The sequence below is a fragment of the Oncorhynchus mykiss genome, chromosome 14 (genome assembly GCF_057628025.1).
Source record: "Oncorhynchus mykiss isolate SJ-2025 chromosome 14, ASM5762802v1, whole genome shotgun sequence".
NCBI classification, from domain to species: domain Eukaryota; kingdom Metazoa; phylum Chordata; class Actinopteri; order Salmoniformes; family Salmonidae; genus Oncorhynchus; species Oncorhynchus mykiss.
The window spans coordinates 12880208-12902229 of NC_143035.1; the positions used below are offsets into that span (position 1 = coordinate 12880208).

General features: G+C 41.8%; 2 protein-coding genes across 3 annotated transcripts; one reads left to right on the forward strand and one right to left on the reverse strand.

The window, feature by feature from the left end:
• Window positions 1-565: 565 nt before the first annotated feature.
• On the reverse strand, window positions 566-5305 carry LOC110488811 (small integral membrane protein 19). Its single transcript, XM_021561217.3, has 3 exons — window positions 5049-5305; window positions 4007-4131; window positions 566-1322 (listed from the first exon to the last, which is right to left on the reverse strand). The coding sequence occupies exons 1-3, from the start codon at window positions 5177-5179 to the stop codon at window positions 1258-1260; spliced, it is 321 nt and encodes a 106-aa protein (XP_021416892.1). The 5' UTR covers window positions 5180-5305; the 3' UTR covers window positions 566-1257.
• Window positions 5306-5353: 48 nt separating this feature from the next.
• si:ch211-175m2.5 (uncharacterized) lies at window positions 5354-7262 on the forward strand. Of its 2 annotated transcripts, none has more exons than XM_021561214.3 (5): window positions 5354-5531; window positions 5661-5846; window positions 5943-6063; window positions 6351-6481; window positions 6576-7262. In XM_021561214.3, the coding sequence occupies exons 1-5, from the start codon at window positions 5487-5489 to the stop codon at window positions 6858-6860; spliced, it is 768 nt and encodes a 255-aa protein (XP_021416889.2). In that variant the 5' UTR covers window positions 5354-5486; the 3' UTR covers window positions 6861-7262. The 2 variants fall into 2 exon arrangements, with proteins under 2 accessions (XP_021416889.2, XP_021416890.2); XM_021561215.3 differs by having other exon boundaries at window positions 5943-6042.
• Window positions 7263-22022: the final 14760 nt, after the last annotated feature.

The following is a 22022-nucleotide window of genomic DNA, read 5'->3' on the forward strand; positions in this document are numbered from 1 at the left end:
CAGGTTTTTAATTACAGTGGGCCAATAGTAGAGTATCCTGAAGTAGACTCTTCTCAGAGGTACAAAAAGGGGTATGCACATGACAAAACTGAATAAGCAAAGATTCAATACACCACGCACAGCCCTATTTAGAATGTATAAGGATCTGGCCCTGCCCTGCACTCCGGCCGCTGATGTATTGATGCGTTTAATCAGTGTGCCATTTCTCCTCCGCAAGGAGTAATCATTTTTCCATTACACTACCTCCGAAGGATGTCCACTTGCATTTGTTTGGCCTCTTGGTGTTGTGTTTCTGGGCCACAGCTTTCCTCTGACTAATGTTTTGTTTATTTCTTTGATGGATTAGAGGCCTAGCTTTTCTGTTAGGCCCCTGATGCTAAATGTCACCTTCCTCAATCACTGCCTCCCAAACACCCACCCCATCGTGCTACATTCCATAAAACACACACACCAGTGCTGAGTTTCTGCTCTGAGAATTGTGACATTGGAGGGAAACGAAATGAATTATTATTACAAATGAAACGAGACGGGACAGAGGGAGGTGAAATCAAGCAAAACATAAATATTTTTCCTTGTTTTGTTTTTTAAAATGATTTTTAATCAGAGTAATAATATAAATGCATGTCCTTTTCAGAAACAGCAACGAGTGGGGAAAAGTAAACTTTGACCCTCTCAACATGAAAGAGAGCGACTCTCCGTTTGGATCACAACGCTCCTTGCTGCAAAGGATCAGCAAAACTTTCCCAGGTCTGTTGTAATGCCATTATAAGGATTATATAGGAGGATCAAAAACTTGGCAACAGAACAGTTCTTGACAACCAAACATTTACATAGATATGCTTGATTAAAAGGTGTGTTGTACCATCATTTTATGGTACAAATACATGTTATTTAGAGTTTAAGACAATAACTTGAATAGGTGCTGTAGAGAATTCACCAAATACACTGGATGTGGTCCTCCTAAACCCACTATGTGGCGACACATCCACACCAAAACAATGTTTATTTATATAAAGGCAAAATGAATGCAAAAAAAATACAGAAATGAAAAGGGAACATCCAGTTTCGTTTGACTTGACGACAGTCTTAATCACAGAAACCTTCCTTGACCCTCGACTTCTTCCTCCGTAATACGCATGCCCTCTTCAGGAGTGTAGTAATGTTCAGACTTACCAAAGCCAAAGAGGCTTAAGGGTGGAGAGACAGGGTGGAGCAGGCAGGTATGATGCAGGACCATGCTACCTTACTGGTGTGGTCTCATTCCATAGAGAGCTGAACACTCTCACTCTGGCCTTGGTGCTGCTGCTGGTCAAATTTCCTAGCTGTTAAAAAGGAATAAAGGAGACCGAATTATACCAATTTAAACAGTGGGATAGATTTAGATATATGCAGAACAGTTGGGCAAGCTAGAGTTTGACACAGAGCTATTTGTTAAACCAGAAATATATTTGACTCGAGTGATGAACAGATTTGAGGTCAGTTCTTCGTCATATTTACAATATACATTTGACAACAGACTCTACCATATCCAACGGTGGGCATTATTTCTGCTACATCTATTTTACATATGCATTTCAATTACTTCTGAGCATTTTGTATTTTACTGGGCTGAACTACACTCCAATGTATTTTGTAACAAGATACTTTCAAGAGCTGTAATTTGTATTTTCAAAATATGAAATACTTTTCTATATCATTTATATAGCGGTTTGCCATTTTGTGGCCCTCTTTCACCCTGCATGGTTATCAGAAGTCTGATGGCACTATGGTGTGATAAGAGTGTCTGCTAAATGAACTAAATATAAATCTGTATGTGATAATGGACAATTGCACTTGCATGCAGAGTATTATTCTAATGAGCTCCGCCACGAAACAAGGCTTTGTCTAGAAGGGATACAGCTTTGACTTTTCGTAGCAGGTTAAGGAGAACTTACAGTTCTTTAAAATTAACATAGCAGGTTTGTAGAATTCGATTAAGCTGTATCCCATCTATACAGGACACCGAAACAGGGCCAATAATAACACCCAGTGTGCTTTGCAGTTCCTTTTGGAATGTTAATTTTCACTAGGGATGGGCAAAAATGACTAAATACAATTACTAAATACCATAAAGATCAATGTATCAAAATAAACGACTAAATGTAAATTAAAATATGTATTTTGTATTTATTTATTTTTAATTCAATAAATTTAAAAGCAGACGGCCTGAACAGAAACAACATTCTCAGTAACGATTACAGAAACGTTTTACTTCCTGACTGTGATATGTTGTTGTTTACCTACCTTAGTTGAATGCACTGACTGTATACAGTGCGTTCAGAAAGTATTCAGACCCCTTGACTTTTTCCACATTGTTACAATACAGCCTTATTCTAAAATGAATTACATGATATGTAATAATCCTCCATCTACACACAGTACCCCATAATTACGAAGCAAAAACAGTTTTCTTTAGAAATGTTAGCAAATGTATTAAAACTAAAAAAAACAGATACCTTGTCTACATAAGTATTCAGACCCTTTGCTATTAGACTCGAAACTGAGCTCAAGTGCATCCTCTTTTCCATTGACCATCCTTGAGATGTTTTTACAACTTGATTGGGAGTCCAACTGTGACAAATTCAATTGATTGGACATCATTTGGAAAGGCACACACCTGTCTATATAAGGTCCCACAGTTGACAATGCATGTCAGAGCAAAAACCAAGCCATGAGGTCGAAGAGCTCAGAGACAGGATTGTGTTAAGGCACAGATCTGGGGAAGGGTACCAAAACATTTCTGCAGCATTGAAGCTCCCGAAGAACACAATGGCCTCCATTATTGTTAAATGGGAGAAGTTTGGAACCCCCAATACTCTTCCTAGAGCTTTCCACCTGGCCAAACTGAGCAATCGGGGGAGAAGGGCCTTGGGAGGTGACCAAGAACCTGATGGTCACTTTGACAGAACTCCAGAGTTCCTCTATGGAGATGAGAGAACCTTCCAGAAAGACAACCATCACTGCAGCACACCACCAATCAGACATTTATGGTAAAGGCACCTAAAGACTCTCAGACCATGAGAAACAAGATTCATACAGCCAAGACAACGCAAAAAATGGCTTCGGGACAAGCCTCTGAATGTCCTTGAGTGGCCCAGCCAGAGCCCAGAAACGAACCCGATCAAACATCTCTGGAGAGACCTGAAAATAGCTGTGCAGCGATGCTCCCCATCCAACCTGACAGAGCTTGAGAGGGTCTGCAGAGAAGAATGGGAGAAACTCCCCAAATACAGGTGTGCCAAGCTTGTAGCGCCATACACAAGAAGACTGGAGGCTGTAATCCCTGCCAAGGTGTTTCAACAAAGTACTGAGTAAAGTGTTTGAATACTTATGTAAATGTGATATTTCAGTTTATTTGTTAAACATTTGCTAAAATGTATAAAAAACAATGTTTGTTGTGTCATTACAGGGTATTGTGTCTAGATTGATGAGGGAAAAAAACACGATTTAATCCATTTTAGAATAAGGCTGTGACGTAACAAAATATGAAAAAAGTCAAGGGGAATACTTCCCAAATGCATTGTATGTGAAAATGAACGTACCAAAATGAACTGGCCGTGTTTAGAGGTCATGTCTAGATGGGATACATGTGAGTGTCCTCAAAATTACCTAAATGTATGTTTTAAAATCAGAGATTGAAAATATTTCTGTTTCATTTATTTGAAATATGCATTTCAATTACTTCTGAGCATTCAACTAAGGTAGATAAACAACAACATATCACAGTCAAAGCCAGTAAAAGGCTTCTGTTCATGCTGGCTACTTGCAAATGTATTTCTGCATTTTAAAATTCTAAATATTTTAATGAAATTCATTTCAAAGTATAATGTGGTTTATTTTGAACCGTTGCTCTTTATGGTATTTAGTCATTGTATTTAGTCATTTTTGCCCCTTCCTGATCATATCATAGGTGAGCACAAGGCCTAACATTGACGCATCAGAACAGAACTGAGACTGACAAACTCACCAAGGGAGTACATCTCCAGCTGCTGGCGCAGTCTCACTTTCTGCAGACTGTCGTAGAAGTTGGGTTCGGCCGTGGCTCCAGCGGTAGGCGGCAGAGCAAATATCCTCATGATCTTCCTCTTATTTCTGATGGGGAGAATAGAGAACCACAGTATGAGTCATAATACCGATAAAACCTAGCGGTCAAACAAGGAAATGGTTCCAATCGTTTTTCCACCATTCATTTTTCCCCATAGGGGATTATAGAAGCACTTAAAATAAGGTCTGTGTTTTGTGTAGGCTTAGCCTGGTGTGATGTTTTGATAACTGTGTAAATCTCTCTATATATTTGTATGCATTTACCCCCCCAAAATTAAATGCTAAGTAGCTGCTAATGTGGCTATCATAAAGAACTACAAATGCCATGATGATCTGGACGAGCTTGCCGAATCGAGGCAAAGGCAAGAATCTTTGGATTAATGATCTAATGTTAGCTAAATGTAGTAATTAATAAATTGGCTACAGTTCTTTAAATTGACAATTCTGTGAACTGTCTTCTGAAAGTTTTAAATTGACACAATACCTGTTAGCAAAGGATTTGCAAGGATTTGTAGTCTGCATGATGTTAATTAGCATTTTCGAATTTGAGAGTAGTTAGAGCAGGATATATTGACAAAAGGCATCTTATCAGAGAGATTTACATGGTTTATCAAAATGTCACGTGGGTGTAAGCCTACACAAAACACAGTCCTTATTTTAAGTGTTTCAAAATTTCTCTATGGGAAAAATGAATGGTGGAAAAAAGATTGGAACCATTTGCCTGTTTGACCGCTAGGTTTTGTGGGTATTATGACACCTCCAATGTTGGGCTCGAGAGAAAGCAGAGAATGAGACCAACCCGTATGTAATTCATGCATTAGCTGAATGGAAGCTTTTTAAAAGCAACGCTTGTAAATATATGTTACTAGTAAAGGCACACATTTAGTTGTTGATGATGATGATGCAAATACTTATCAACAGTCGGGCAATTGTTGGGAACTACAAAATGCAAAGGAACCTCTTACTTTCTAGCGTACATCAGCAGTCCGAAGCTAACCAGGATGACGAGCAAATAGACATTGGTGGCCTCGTTCCACGCCTCGTGCACGGAGTAGTCCAAAGATTCCTCGCTCTCCATAACCCCATGACCGCCCATTGCGATCAAACAATTGTGAGGCAGCTATTTTTCTAGTTTCATAAATGTCTAAAAATACAATTCCATGCAACAAGCATTAGCTAACTGCGACTCCTACGATGTAAACAGAAAGGTGACGTCGTTTCCGGAGTCGTTCACAAGCCCGCTGGCGAGGAGTGGGACTGCTTTGGGTGGATGAGTCAAAGAGGCGTGCTTAATGGGAGTGACATAAATACTAGACGATGATTGGTTTTTCAACCTCACAAAAGACCTCCCCCGATTACCTTTTTCAAAAGAGGAAGTAAGTTCATTTTTGCTGTTACTTGACATGGCGCCTGGAAGTGTTTGGAGATTAATTCGTCACTGTAACCTTGTAAGTAGTCGACTTGCTCGTTGTTACTTTTTTACTTTTGCATCTAGCAACGGCATAAACCACATGCTTTGTCTTTCTAGCTAAAATAACCTGTCTGCAATGGACTGACTTTATTTTGTGTACATGCAGGCTTCCCTTCGGTATGTGGGGTGCGCGTTATGGCAGCAGAAAGCACCTGTGGCCGTGGGGGCCGCGGCGACCAGTAGACAGTTCTCTAGCGATGCTCCCCCGCAGAACATCAGCCGATACCCGATTCCAAACAAGAAAGACCTGCCATTCGACATGTTAGAACTAATGGAGGAGGTAGAGACCAAGGTAACCTCTAATGTTCCTGCTATGAAACGACACTACTGTGGGGAGCTGGATAACTATATACATGGTGTAATATCAGTGTGTTTTGCTCTTTGACAGGGAGGCTTCCTTCCCAATGTCTTCAAGGTCCTGGCACATCGTCCAGCAGAGTTCCGTGCTTTCTTTTCCTATTACAATGAACTGATGAACAAGGAGACGGGTGTGTGTGAGACTTCAGAAAGTATTCACACCTGTTTTTTTTGTTGTTTTTTTTTCACAATGAAAACAAATGTCAAGTATTCAACCCCTTTGTTGTGCCAAGCATAAATAAGTTCAGCAGTAAAGATTTGCTTAACAAGTCACAAGTTGCATGGACTCACTTTGTGTAATAAGTGTTCTAACACTTTTTATTTATTCATCTCTGTCCCCCACATGTACAACTCTGTAAGGTCCCTCAGTCGAGCAGTGAATTTCAAACGCAGTGTGTGTCTGTGTTGATCTGCAATGTTTGTTGCTCTGTCATGTCAGGGGGACTAACGAAGGCTGACAGGGAGCTGATTGTGGTCGCCACCAGTATCCACAACCAGTGTCTCTACTGCGTCGTGTCCCACAGTGCACTGCACCGCATCTACTCTAAGAAACCCACACTGGCTGACCAGGTACATTCTTGTCTCTAGTTTCTTCCTCTCCGGATCTGTTTACTGGTGTGCACTGAAACTGTTTTATGCCTCTATCGTTGGCCCTCATCCCCAGGTGATTGTAAACTATGAGAACGCAGAGCTGTCCCCTCGGGAGCGGGTCATGCTGGACTTTGCTCTGGCCGTGTGTCGCAGCGACACCGTCACCGACCAGCACTTTCTGTCCCTGGAGGAAGTGGGCTTTGACCGGGAGGACGCCTGGGACATCGCTGCCATCGCTGCGTTCTTCGCCATGTCCAACCGGCTGGCCCACCTGACCGACATGAGACCCAACGCAGAGTTCTACAACATGGGCCGTATGCCCCGGGACAAGACCAAGTGGGAGGGAGAGGGCAAGTAGTGAGGTGACAAGGGATACAGAAAACATCACACAGACTTTAACTTTCTTCCTATTGATTTTTATGGGTGACCTAACCACAGACTCAAGAGGCCAGGGGACCTATCTAAGCGTGTGATATCAAATGTGACTGTTTAGTGCTGGTCTGCCACACAATATCTACAGTAGAACCTGTTCATGTTACTTTGTGGAGGTCTCTGGGCTCAATTGTTAACTGAGGATTTTGAAGTGTTAAAGATATGTTAAATTGAGTTTGGAGTGCAAGTATGTGAAAATCAGGGTATATATCTCTGTAATATTCACTCTAGGAAAGGTGTTTGGGATGTCTGATAGTCAGGCAGTAACACTTGGTAACATAATGGAACACTCAATGCTATGCAATGACAATAAAGAATATCTTCTGTTTCTCTCTCTCTCTGTCAATTTGGTTAAAATAGAACAAGCCCTGCTGTCCTGTCCTCTTTAACATTTCCATGTACACTGAGTTTACAAAACATAATGAATACCTCTCTCATGACAGACTGACCAAGTGAATCCAGATGAAAGCTTTGTCACGTTAAATCCACTTCAATCAGTGTAGCTGAAGGGGAGCAGATAGGTTAAATATATAGTTTATTTTTATGCCTTTAGACAATTGTGACATGGCCTGTGTATGGGTGCCATTAAGAGGGTGAAGGGGCAAGACAAGATTTTAAGTGCCTTTATTTTTAGAATCTAAAATCACTAGATGAACCAATTTAATTTTCATAACCATTGCAGAATTTAATTACCTTTTCTGGCTGTGATGGGTTCATATTCCTGACGGAGCCATGCAACAAATTACTATATACACCTCATTTCATTGGACCTAGTAAATAGATAAGCTATGTATTTAAATTTTTACAACATAGGCAGTGCGGTTTATAATACCGGTATACAGTAATTTAACAGCTGATATTTTACATTGACGTATGTATCATGTTTTGTCACGTGCACAAGTACAGTGAAATGCCTTTCTTGCTCTTTCCCAACAATGCAGTAATGAATACCAGTAGTACTATACATTTTTAAAAAATACAAACATTTAAGTAGAACAAAAACACAAGCTGTCCTGTTTCAGAATTTACGTGCAGTCCTTATTTAGGTCAGGGAAAAGTCGATTCAAAACATTGAAGTTAGGTCCATGACAATTTTCCATTGTTTTCTAATCTCTTTAAACTCAGTCCCTTTTTGAAGAGGGAGCATAAATTACTGCTAAAGATTAAAACATTCTGCCAACACTGTAAATAGATGTTTATTTAAATGTAACAGTTAGGCTACAGTAGGCCTGTTACTATGTGATAGGAGTGTGACATCATTGCCTATTTATTCTCAGAGGCATATCATAAACCCAATAATCTATGAATAAACGAAATGTTTATCAATAGACCCGTCATTCAGGGCAGGTGGGGCAGATCACCTGTTTTGAGCCCCACCTGTTTTTTGCTGTTGCCTGTTTTACATGTTATTTTGGCATTAATACGTGTCACATATCAGTTTGCAAACAATGCAAAAAACAATTGAGTTAATAAAGCTGCGTACAAACATGGTCTCTTTTTTGGGTTCTTGAGTAAGGCAGCTCCAAAATGCAGGTGTTTCAGCCTAGCTCAGTGCTTTCTGTGGTGGTGGAACAGCCACCGCATGGTGACACTATGTCACTGCAAAATCTATGGCGAAAGCTCGAAAATAATAGCCCCTTTGTTGCTGCCATGGAGTTACATTAGAATTGCCCATCCAAGAAGGCTAAAGGCCATTAGCCACAGATAAAATTACGTCAAATCACATATCTACCGTAGCTTTGATTGAACTGATCATGTAGCTAAGAAAGTAATATTACAGTAAGTGTATGTTTTGTAGTAAGATGTTAGCAGCACATGTGCCTCACCCTAATAATTTGGTCCCTTTCCCCCTCATAACTTAGCCTACTGTTCTGACTTGGTAGTGCACATGTACTCTATAGCCTGTTTTAGAGAAATGTAATCAAATATTGTAAGAGCTTTCATTGTCTACTTATATGCCCCCATTATTTATCCTACGGTACTGATTTGGTGTACAGGGAGAATACTAAGTATGGACCATGTTCTGAATTCTGTTGCTGTACATTTCAAAAGTGCTGAACAAATATTTATATTGAGTTTGTCCGTCCTAGCTTGCTCATTAATGTCTTAATCTAAATTACGGATTGCCTCTTATCCGCTCGTTCTCCCCTTATGCCATAGTTTGTACATTTCAATTGACAGTAGAAACCACATTTGTTTAAGCAAGTCAGCAATATCAGCTATGTTTTTTTTAAAGGCAGTAAATGAGGCTGAATGGACTGTTTCACTGTCAGACAAGGCTCCACTGATAGCCGGGTGTAGCAGGGGTAAGGTGTTGGGACTGCTGTTGGGACTAACAGTTTGTGGACACCGTTTGTCACCGTTATAGTGAAATTAATGTAGTGTTTAGTGTTGTGTTGTGTAGTGGCTTTGCTGGCATGCATCTAAAAAAAGTGGGGGAGTTTGCCCCACCAAGATTTACATGCTAAAATCGCCACCGTGAACAACAATTAGTCTTTTTCATGCTAAGGCATAATGTCAATAGTTCCAAATGATAAATTATACAGCAAATAAAGGCCGTTATTGTCACCATAAAAGGTAAAGGGAGGCGTTTTCCAGGCAGAGTTTTAGTGCTGTTCACGTGCGCACAGTTTTACGACAGGTCTGATTTATAACAGAAACATGCGTATGTATGGCGTGCGGCAAGATTATAAATCTCAATATTCTTTAACTTTTCAGAAATGGCACACGCATACGTTAAGGTGTAACCTTTACGCAACAGTTAGAAATGAGGCCACAGCTCTCTATCTATTGCCTTTCTGATGGGAAGGGGGTAGCTGCATCCCATTATGGTAACCTGAGTATGGGCGAGTGGGTGTGTCGAAAGAAAAGTAGCACGCGTGTGGAAAGGAGTGGGTGTGTCAAGGAGTGGGTGTGTCGACAGCACTCTGCTATAGGTTAACCTGTTTTGATTGAGCGGTGCTGTATAGAAAGAGACGGGTGAAGTCAAATTAGCCCGGTTCATTAGAAATGGTAGTTCGTTAATATTTTGTGGAAGCCAGGCTCAGCAAGGGAAGATTCTGCAAATGGAAAAGCTTAATGGGAAGAAGATTAAATGTCCCTGGTGTTTATACTAGATTGAGCGGAGTCATCACTGGGGTCCCAATATCTACGTCCATAGATGATATTAAAGAAAATGTGAAGGGAGGAAGAGTGATTGAGGCCAAAAGGTTGATCAGTCGGAAAGAGGGTCAAAGAAGTGAAAGCTTATCAGTGCTACTGAAGTTTGAGAAGGTTTTGCCTGGAAAAGTGCTGATAGGATTCCTTAGTTTCAATGTCAGAGAATGTGTCCCATCCCCATTGTGGAGTTTGGAATGCCATTGAATGGGACATGTAGCTGTTCAGTGTAAAGGAAATAAAAAACGTGCCAGTGTGGAGGGGAACATGATTACAGAGAATGTGGGTGCAACGTGAAGGTTAAGTGTTGTAATTTTGTGGGGGAACATAGTGCAGCGTTTGGTGGATGCCAGGTGCAGAGAGAGGCTAGAGAGGCTCGGAGATATAGAATCAGTCATGATGGATCGTATACAGAGGCTGTAAGTCAGATTGGTGGAACTAAAGTGCAGAATGATGGAGCTTCTATGGCTGCTCCTGTACTAAGTGGACCTAATGTCAGGGCTGGTGCTTCTGCTGGTCCTGGCATGGTTTCGAGATCTATTCAGAAATGTTGCGAACATGAATGTGCTTTGTCAAAGGACACTTTGATAGTGAATACAGTTAACCTTACAAATGAAAGCTATAAAGTTATCAACATGACTCGGGTTGTGGAAAGCAGAAATATCAGGTTGAAGGTTATTGTGGATACGGTAAAATAGTTATTGTGGGTAACAGATGTTACTGTTGAAATGGTTGTAGACATGCTGAATAATCCCTAAGTGTGGATTGTTTCAGTATGATGCAGATACAGTACTGGGGCTTGAGATGTTATTTCAATATTTTTGGGGGGGTGTACGGATTTATTATTAGTAGGGCTTTATTATTTGATTATAAAAAAAATAATACTTTGTAAAATTGTATTTTCTTGGTAGTACAGAATTAGACAGACCATGAATGATTACACACTCCAGCACAGTAGGTGGCGGCATGCACCTTAAACGTTTGTTTGCGGACCGCCCTGAAATCATAGAAGAGTTTGTACTTCTGCTTTTTAACCAGATGATTCTGAGTGTCATTGCACTGTTAGTTTTACACAAATAATTGTACATTTTCAGTTGTAAAACTGACGATTGATTATTTTTGATTACAAGTATTTATGATGCGTTTTATGCTTGTGCTTACGGTGACTATCTCTCTGACATTGGCTGCTATGTACTGTTGCTTCTTCCTGCGCCGTTGCTGGACAGGAGTGCTTGTCACGCGGGAGAGAAATGCACTGTGTCCCGGTGTTGCCGTTCATGCCCTCCCCATTATGTATCAAGATGACATCTAAATGGTTATCAATATCAGTAATTTCTTGTATAGGTTGCCATCCTACTTTAAATTATTTTTTTTACACGTTAGCTACCGCCGGCGACACGATCTCGGAAACAAGTCGGCTGGCAGGCCGATACAACACCAGCGCACTGGTTACTGGCTTATCGACTCGTGCAACCCAATCAGCCACGCTAAACGTGGATGAGTGTCAGCAAATCTGCCCAATTAGCTGATTCGCTTTCATATTCAATTCAAGGGCTTTATTGGCATGGGAAACGTGTTAACATTGCCAAAGCAAGTCAGGTAGATAATATATAAAGTGAATATATAAAGTGAAATAAACAATAAAAAATAACAGTAAACATTACACATAGAGAAGTTTTAAAACAATAAAGACATTACAAATGTCATATTATATATATATACAGTGTTTTAACAATGTACAAATGGTTAAAGGACACAAGATAAAATAAATAAGCATAAATATGGGTTGTATTTACAATGGTGTTTGTTCTTCACTGGTTGCCCTTTTCTCATGGCATCAGGTCACAAATCTTGCTGCTGTGATTGAACACTGTGGAATTCCACCCAGTAGATATGGGAGTTTATCAAAATTGGATTTGTTTTCAAATTCTTTGTGGATCTGTGTAATCTGAGGGAAATATGTCTCTCTAATATGGTCATCCATTTGGCAGGAGGTTAGGAAGTGCAGCTCAGTTTCCACCTCATTTTGTGGGCAGTGAGCACATAGCCTGTCTTCTCTTGAGAGCCATGTCTGCCTACGGCGGCCATATACCCACTCCCTTTCGACACACCCACTCGCCCATTCTCCGTTTGCCATACCGGTTTCCGATACACAGTAGTATGTAATAAAACCACTAGAGGGAGGTCTACCTCTATAGTTGATCAACAGGACACAAAAAACACCACATTGAAAAGAGACTTCCAGTTCTGCTTCTCTTTTAGTTGAGTGGATGTAAAATTGTCTATTAGCCATGAATAATTTCATTTTTAATGACAGAATATTTTATATTGACCTATCTAATTCACCTGTTAGAAGATCTGAACTATTTCACTAATGAAAGTGTAACAATTGTTGGGGTCCAACTGCTGCATTGTCCCAGGGAAAGGAGAACCAGAGGTGTTGTTTGGTGAGGTCTGGCTGCATGGTCCGGTCTGATCAGGTCTATAGAAGAAGCCAGTCCCCTCCCATCAGGCCTGTCAGCCAGTGAGGCATGGCGTGGGAGCAGAGGAAACGGGACTGCACCGTAAAGCTCGCTGTTTGTGTTTAATCTCATCGCACGTTCGTTAGGTAATATTCCTCCAGCCCAATGACATCAGACAGTACATGTGTGTCTGTACTAGCCCACCTCACAGTCATGAGGACACAGCCCAGCCAAGGGTGTTTACACACCTGCTATCACGGAAAGGACCGGGAGGGAGGAGAGGGGCAATAGGAGGTAGGGAGGGAGTGATAAAAAATAAAATAAAAAAGAGTTCTATATCTTGAATGGGTCATTGTGATTTTAGCTATACCTTGATAGATGTATTCATTAATTACGGGCATGATTCAAGTCTCTGTGCTTGTCTGTGGTCCAGTACTGTGTGCTCGAGGCCTAGTTTATTTTCAGAGACACTATTTTTAATTTTTGTGTCATCTGCACATGCTGCCACATCCAGTTACCTAGGGTGTGGAAAGACCAGAGAGGCTCTAGTGTGTGTCTGTGTGTCTGTGTGTATGTGCATGCATGTATGCATGTGTATGAGTGTGTTTTATACTGAAAATGTTCTCCACAGGTGGTCCATACATAATACTGTTATTAACAACTCAATCCTATGTGTCCTATCACTCGAGATCAAACGACTTGATAGGAGGGAAATGGATTATACCAGTTATATAGTACCAAATTAAAAAATCCCTCAGCTCCAAAACTGACCCTCATCTTTCTTTTAAGAGACAAGGCTACTACACACATCTCACCAATACAGATTTATGATGAAATATATGGATCTCTTCAGTATTTCCCATTTGTCCAACTCTCCTATATTTCCTCTTCAATTTAGTTTATTACAAACAGTATCTGACTCATGGCCAGAGACATGTAGTGTGTGGATGCTGATAGAAGTGGTCAGTCATACTGTAAACAGACACTATCGTCCCTCAGGGCAGAGGTTTGGCCCAGGCCTGCAGTGAAACCCTTCATTTATTGTGTTTCTCCATCCATTGACAGCCAGTATAAAACAATGCAGCCATCATGGCGACACGTGGTTGATTGATCAATAGCCTTTATCCATGGGGCCGGGGTCAGGGTGAGAGGGGGTTCAGGTTGAGAGGGGCGACAGACAGAGGAACCATGGCGTTAACTGTCCTCATTCGCTTCCTTCCCTCGAGGAAGATAAAACCACTGGGAGATTACACACATGTTGACGGGACCACTGTTTACGAGGCAGAGAGAGGACAGGGAAGAGGAGATCAGACTATCAGCATGCACCGCAGACACAGATAACTTCCTCTCTTCAGTGAGTCTGTCTGACGGCCACAGTGCGGTACAGTAAGCGACAGCGGCAGATCAGTACTGCCTCCATGGCAGGAGCGACTGAAAATGTTCCCTTGAGAAGGGGTGAGCTTGTGGGTCATGTCATGGTAGATTTGTCTGGATGATTGTGCTGCCTCCTTCTGACCAGGGGTCCATGTAATATCAATTTCAATAGGTCTTACCTGGATAAGACAAATCAATTCAATACAGAAAATGGGAGAAATCTGGAGTTAACTGATCTTTTGAACAGATTTTTTTGATGTTGTGTTTTATTTTGTTCTAGTTCTAGAATGTTCCCTCTTCCTCTCTGTGTGTGAGTGTGCGAATCCCCAGACCCCCAGTAGACCAGAGCTATCCTCAATTAGAACATAAGTTATGGTTTTGCGGAGTGCTTTTCTTCTGCCTACTCAGGCCACTCTGGGCCTTGTTTCGTTTTAACGACATAACTTTTAGTATCTTTGGATAACTCCCACACTTTCCGTCTTTGGGGAGGTGGTAAGGAGAGGAGTGAGGGGTTGAGGGAGCGTGGCGCTGAAATTTAGAATATAAACCCTCTCCATTCTGTCGCAAGGTTTTAAACTCTGTTATCTTGGAGTTTTTGCTTGTGTTATTTTCTTTTCTGTGTGTAAGGCTGTGTCCCACCCACCCCTGAAGGCAGGAAGCCAGGCAGATAGACAGAGACAAGCCTCTAAGAGATATCAGGGCTGACAACCAGAGGGGTTCCAACAAGCATTATGTCCTGTAAACACAGACACGCACACATTCTGCAGTCTCAGACTTGTCTGTGAGCAATAACAATTCAGGTCATTTGCACCAGTAGGTCATTTCATGCGGAACAGAGAACTTGACAGAAGCCTACCTGTTTTCTGTCTAAGCTAGCATCCCCATAGGGTACACAACATAGATGAGGCTACATATACCAGGTTAGTTGTTTTAGTTGGAGGTTAACACTGTTGGGAGAGGAAGAGAAGAGGACTCCACCCAGGAGTGATTTTTAAAATGTCCCATAGGGATAATCTTACTGCACATTCACAGTTACCTTATTCCCAGAGATGATCTGTGTACTGGCTGCTTTTCTTAGAGAGATGGGAACTGTAAAGCCCATGTCATTTTATGAGAGTGCTGCCCCTGCTGTTGAAGCTAACTGTCTGCCACAGTGAACAACACAGTAAGTATGGCCATATAACATTATGGAGACCACCGATTACTACTATGGCCGGGTGTCATTTTCATCTGAACACTAGGGATTTGGGTTTGCCTACCAAACACAACTCCATATACGTAGATATACACTACGGTGACAGTGGTGTGTTACGTGACCCTATGGATGCAAAGTGCACACAAACATAATTGCACCCATATAATGTGTCATGCCTGTGCACATGGGATTTCCCTATGCTTTTTAGTTGATCTCAGCGTTCATAATGTATGGTATGTAATGTCATCTCTATTACAGTCTCCGCCGGTCCACTGGGAGGTGTCAGGGATTCTGGCCTGCATGGGTACCCAGAGATGAGACACTGTGGGTGGGCATGATGGATGGCAGGAGTCCCTACCCACCCATGGTTCTCTATCATCTCCCATATCAAGTCTTCATTTACCTTCCTCTTCATAAGTTTAAATACATCTGCAGTCTCCATGGTATGACGGTAGGTCAGTAATTATGTTCCAGAATGTGAGACTTCTGTGGCAGCCATTGCTGGTGACAATCAGTGCCTCATATGGTCACAATGACATTTGAGTTTAAGTTTAAATGACAGGAAATTCCAATGTTATGTTGTTGTCTAGACACATTCAAATTCACCTGTTGACCTCAGACCACACATAAATCCATGTCTCAGACAAATAAAAAACGATTTATAGGTAAACATTGAAATATACAAATAAACATCCACATCAGTTGACAGCTTCTTCCTTTTCTTGCTCTCTCTGTCTCTCTGTGCTCACAGTATGTGATTCACACACACACACAAACCTGATCTAGAAAAGCGGGACAGAGGGGGAGGGCTGTGAGGGGGTCCTTAGTGTGGAGGTCAGGGGTGAGAGAGGAGTGTGATGCTCTGTCACGGTGAGAGGACTGGGGCAATGGGAGGCTGTGGGGTTGCATGGTCCACTCATCTCACACGGGGCTGAGCCTGCAGCACCTTGGGTGGTTTTTAATGTGTGTGTCCTTGCAGGGTGGGTGGGAGGGAGGGTGCTTGTTAGTGTCTGTTCATGGAGGAGAATCACCCCCACCTAGTCGTCTACTGGCTAACAAGCTTGAATCTGAATCCTGTACATGTGACAATTAAACACTCTGAATCTGAATCAGGTGAATTACTATCAGAAGCCAGACTAATCAACCAAAGACTTTCCAGTTTTTAATAAAGAATTGTACACCAAGATAGATTTGATTATTGCTTTAAAGACATAAGAACTCCTCTAAACTGAGGAAGCCGGTTTGCTGGGAGCCCAAATCTCTCTCTATGAACTCAAAAGGGGGACGATATTGGGACGGAGGTCTATTTAAAACATTTTAACCAATTAGGTCAGCTATTACTCTAAATGATTAACATAGCCGTTCACATATCTTCATTTGGAAGGAATGTAAATACGGCATCCTTCCAAGCATGAAGGATGCCACACAGTGCTCCCACTTTCACCAACTATTTTTGATAAACACAGATATAAAACTATTTTCTAAAATTCTGTCATCCCACCTTGTAACTTACCCAAATGAGTATTTTCAGACCAAAGCGGGTTTGTTAAAAAACTATTATCCTCAGATAACCCCCATTGTCTATTACTTACTGTATCCTACATCAGAAACTAAAAGCTCCTTGGGCAGTTCTATCTCTCAATGCAGAAAAAGCTTTTGATGGACTAGAATGGTCATATCTTTAGTCGGTTTTGGGACAGATGGGACTTGGCTCCAATTTCATTAATATAATTAAAACACCATATGCTAATCCCTCAGCCATAGTAATAACAGACGATACCTGCTCTGCTCCGTTCAGAATAACTAGAAGTAGCAGGCAAGTCGATCCCAGCTTACGTCTACTATGTTTTATTGTATAATAAGCCCCTGGCACAGGCATTTCGACAATCGAAAGAAATTACAACAAAATCACTAAATTCTACAGACCACCACATCTAATTATACGCCGACAATATCTTACTTACTTTATCTAGAAAATGTATTTCAATCTCTCCCAAACGCTTTGAAGATTCAGCTTCATCTCAAGTTATAAAATAAATCTAACCGAATCTGCCCTACTCCCCATCAAGAACCCGAAAGGGGACCCAATTCCTATTTATGGAATTCCAATCATTTCCCATTTTAAATATTTAGAAATATATACAGTATTTCCTTCTTTAGATAAAACAGAACGCTCAAATCAATTCAATCTCAGTAGATGGATGTCACGTTCTGACCTTTATTTCCTTTGTTTTGTCTTTATTTAGTGTGGTCAGGGCGTGAGTTGGGGTGGGCAGTCTATGTTTGTTTTTCTATGATTTTGGGATTTCTATGTTTCGGCCTAGTATGGTTCTCAATCAGAGGCAGGTGTCATTAGTTGTCTCTGATTGAGAATCATACTTAGGTAGCCTGGGTTTCACTGTTTGTTTGTGGGTGATTGTCTATGTTAGTTGCTTGTGTCAGCACAGTTCTTATGATAGCGTCACGGTCGTTATTTGTTTATTGTTTTTGTACAGTTTCGTGTTTTTTGTCATCTATTAAATTATGCATTCCCACCACGCTGCGCTTTGGTCCGCTTCTTACGACGATCGTGACAATGGACTAATTACCCAGTTGCTCTAACTGGCAGAATATCTATTGTGAAACTGGATATATTGCCTCTGTATTTTGTGAGCTCAATGCCTTCTCTTCCAGTAATTGGGATAAAATCCACAGTGCGTTTTCAAAACTTAAATGTAAAGGTTAGAGATCCCGGATCCTTTTTTTGTTTATTTTCCTTGCATAGAGAATTTTACAAAACTGTTGATGGTGCTCTTTGTCTTATGACTAAACAAATGAACATACAGTATCTGAATTAATATGATTTTGAATGATAAATCGCTACCTGTAAACCCCTTATGAAAAAATGATAACTAGTCTTGCTCTTTTATCTGATAGAAGGAGACTTTTTCTAACGCAAGAATTAAAATTCCATCGTTAGTTCTAGAATTAGCCAAAATCATTTACATGTCATTCGGTTGCGTTTTCAGCATATTGCAGACAACCTTAGTTTTGGTGCCCCCTGAGTGGCGTAGTGGTCTAAGGCAGTGCCACTAGAGATCCTGGTTCGAGTCCAGGCTCTGGCCGCGACAGGGAGACACATGGGGCGGCGCACAATTGGCCCAGCATTGTCCGGGTTAGGGGAGGGTTTGGCTGGCAGGGATGTCCTTGTCCCAACGCGCTCTAGCGACTCCTGTGGCAGGCCGGGCGCATGCATGCTGACACGGTTGCCAGGTGTACAGTGTTTCCTCTGACACATTGGTGTGGCTGGCTTCCGGGTTAAGCGGGCATTGTGTCAAGAAGCAGTGCGGCTTGGTTGGGTCGTGTTTCGGAGGACATGTGGCTCTTGAGTCTGTACGGGAGTTACAGCGATGAGACAAGACTGTAACTACCAATTGGATACCATGAAATTGGGGAGAAAAAAAGGTTAAAAGTAAAAATGTTAAAATAAATAATAGTGTTGGTATAATAGTGTATGGTCAGGGCAATCTGTACGCTGAGGTGTGATGGAGGGGGTTTGCGCCAGTTGTCTCTTTCTCCCCTGTCGTTCCCTCTCTCGTTCACATACACATCCATCTTCATTTTCACTATTTTTTCTACCTGTCAACCCAGCGCTTTTGTTCTTACAAAACAAAATACAGCAGCCGTCCAAATCTCTCTCCTGTCTCTGTACACAGGAACACGGAGCTGAATTCATCTGTTTGGGGATATCTCTGCGGGATCCAGGATTTAGCCTGAATGGTAAGAGATTGACAGGGGGTTTAACTGTAAGATAATACATGGATTTTATTTTGGAATCCAAAGTAATCTCATGTTGGGTATATTTACAGGAAAACGTGTTTGGAAAATACAAAATTACACACAAACACACACACACACACTCCCCCCAGCTGTAGGCAAATCTGTGTGTCTGCATCAGAACTTCATACAGTAGCTCAACCTGAGTGAACCTCATTTTGACTGAAAGTTACCTCATCTACAGAGCTGTGTGTGTGTGCTGTGGTGTGTGTGTGTCTGTCTGTCTGTCTGTGTGTCTTGTCCTTAGTGCATCATACTTCCTTTTAGGTGGTTGTAGAATTTAACGTAACTTTTTTGGATTATGATAATTAGCGGTTATCGGCCTTATTCTGGTCTGCATGCATTATATGGTGTTTTACGTTGTACAAGGAGGATTTTTTTGCAGACTTCTGCATGCAGTCTCAATTTGGTGTTCGTCCCATTTTGTGAATTATTGCTCTCTCTCTCCCTCTCTCTCTCTTAGAAATTAGGTGATGAGTGAGTTATTTGTGTGTGTGTGTGTGTGTGGGGGGGGGGGGGGTACATTTTCAGTAGCTTATTACTATTACTGTGGGAAGCAGTCCTCTGCTGAAAGCTGAGGTAAGCAAAGATAGGCTGAGATAAATGCGCACGGACGCACGCGAGCACACACACACACGTACCTGGACTGCTCCACCCTCTCATCTGCTCTCACACTCTCTTTATCGCTCCATCCCACCCTCCCACCTTCCCTCTGTCTGAGGCTGGGGTAGGTCTGTCTGTCACACACAGGGATTACCCCACATAAGGAGGCTGTCTGTCGCTGAGCAAAAAGCATTGGCCATTATTACAATGAAACACACACAAACACACTCACACAAACACACAAGCGTCTGCACACACATACTTTATGACACACACACACACACACACACACACACACACACACACACACACAAACTGCCCTTTATTACTCTGTTCGTCTTTCAAAATTCCTTCCTTCTCAATCGCTCTCTCTTTCTCTGCCCCTTTCCCCCTCTCCCTCTTTTGCTATCTCCCCTCTGTCTCCATCTCCTCCTCTCTTTTTCTCTATCCCCATTCCTTCCCACCTTTCTTTCTCTCCCCTCTCCCTCTTTACATCTTTCTCATGCATCATCTGTGGTGTTGGGGAGGGAGGGAGTAGATCTTTAAGATACAACACATTGGAACACAAAGATCAACGGTATACACAGAGTATTTCCAATAAACTTAAGAGGCTTGGCGTATAATACACTCTAATGAGTGGGCCTAGAATTACTGGACAGTCACATCAACTTCTCTAAACATACTGTATACAGCCATGGTTGAAATTGTCTTTCAGTTTTCGGCTATCGATAAGCCTTCTCAGCTCGGTAAGCTACTTTATACGGCATTTATACGGTATTACCATTTGAGGGCTGCTAAGCTGAGAACCATTTAAATGATTTGAATAGACAAAAACCTGAAAGGTCCATGAATATCTCCAATAGTGCAGAACCTAACTTTAACAGAACTGGGCCAACTAGAACAGATTGGAGCTGCACAGAGGTAAAACAGAACCAAGGTGATGTCAGAGGTCATAGAAATAGAGCGGACAGAAAAAGCACAGTGGCAGTTTTCCATTCTGTTTCATTTGAAAGTGGCCTGTGCAATTTGGCTGTGCAATATGGCTGTGCAATTGGATCAGGATGTTGTTGCATACATAATACAGAGAAATGTTGTGCTGCTCCATCATAGGGTTACTGTGTGAGCGTTGATGAACCGCACAGCCATGGCATAGGCAACCACAGGGTTCACACATCTCAAACTGCCGTTTTCATCTCCATAGACCTCACTCAGTTTGCATTTCGAGATCTGAGCAGTGAGGCCTTGGATTTCAAGTGGAACAATTACGTCCTCCCTCCCTCCCTCATGTCCATGCTCTCGCCCTCCACTCTGATGCTGTAGTAATTCATCAGAGGGACAGTGTAGACGGTAGAAGCAAGCAACTCTAGAGAGGAGAGCCCCATGTGCGTAGCTGTCCCAGTGCTCGTTGTGCTATTGTGCTCTCAGAAGCACCCTGAAGGCTGACATTCACACCAACAACACAAAGACGGGCCGCAACCCCAGGGGGTAAACTTGCCATGCATGTTCAACTTGTCATCACTTCTCACTCGTGCTATCTTCCCCCTCTCTTGTGAAGAAGCTGTCACGTTATGGACTCTGAACTCATATACTGCCTTCCACATAGTCCCTATCTCCCACCATCATCTCTCTCTTTACCCCTTTCACTGTCTCAGCCAAAGAACATCTCACTCTTACCATTTTGCTTAAATATTATATTTATCTTGAAGATGGATCAGCAGAACTAAGTGCAACAGAAGTATTGGTAAACATGTTGCAACACTCACAGATGGTCAGCTAGCAGCCAGAGGACAATGTAGAGAGAGCCCTTGGACAAATCATATTTCAGTGGTCTAAGAAGTAACCTTTGGGTCCCTTCTGCTTACGGGGTTGGGGTGCAGCCAGGTCAGATGTCAGCTAAACCCCTCCCGTTACCAACCTCCCCTCTTAATTTTGGTAGTCAGCACATTCCAATCCTCTGCAGTGACCTCATGATGAGAAATTCAGTGTTGAAAACAGATTCTAAAAACAGACAGGAACTCTGCCTTGAGCGTTCCTTCTAAAATTAACACAAACACCTTGTGGCTAATATTTCCCCTCACTAAGAGTTATCAAATAGGATTCGGCCTATGTTCCACTTTTATACGTATTAACAGAACAGCAATTATTATCTCTTTATCTCTGTCATGGCTATAAGCCTTGAATGGGGGTTGAATGATAAAATATCAATGAACAAACCTGTAAAATACCAAGATCACTGACAAAATACTTATTTCATCCCAATTCTCTGGACCCCAAAACAGTAATCTAACTCACCCCCATATATACCCAGTCAGCCTATATACACCCAGTCAACCCATATAAAAACACCCAGTCAGCCCATATAAAAACACCCAGTCAACCCATATAAAAACACCCAGTCAGCCCATATACACCCAGTCAGCCCATATAAAAACACCCAGTCAGCCCATATACACCCAGTCAGCCCATATACACCCAGTCAGCC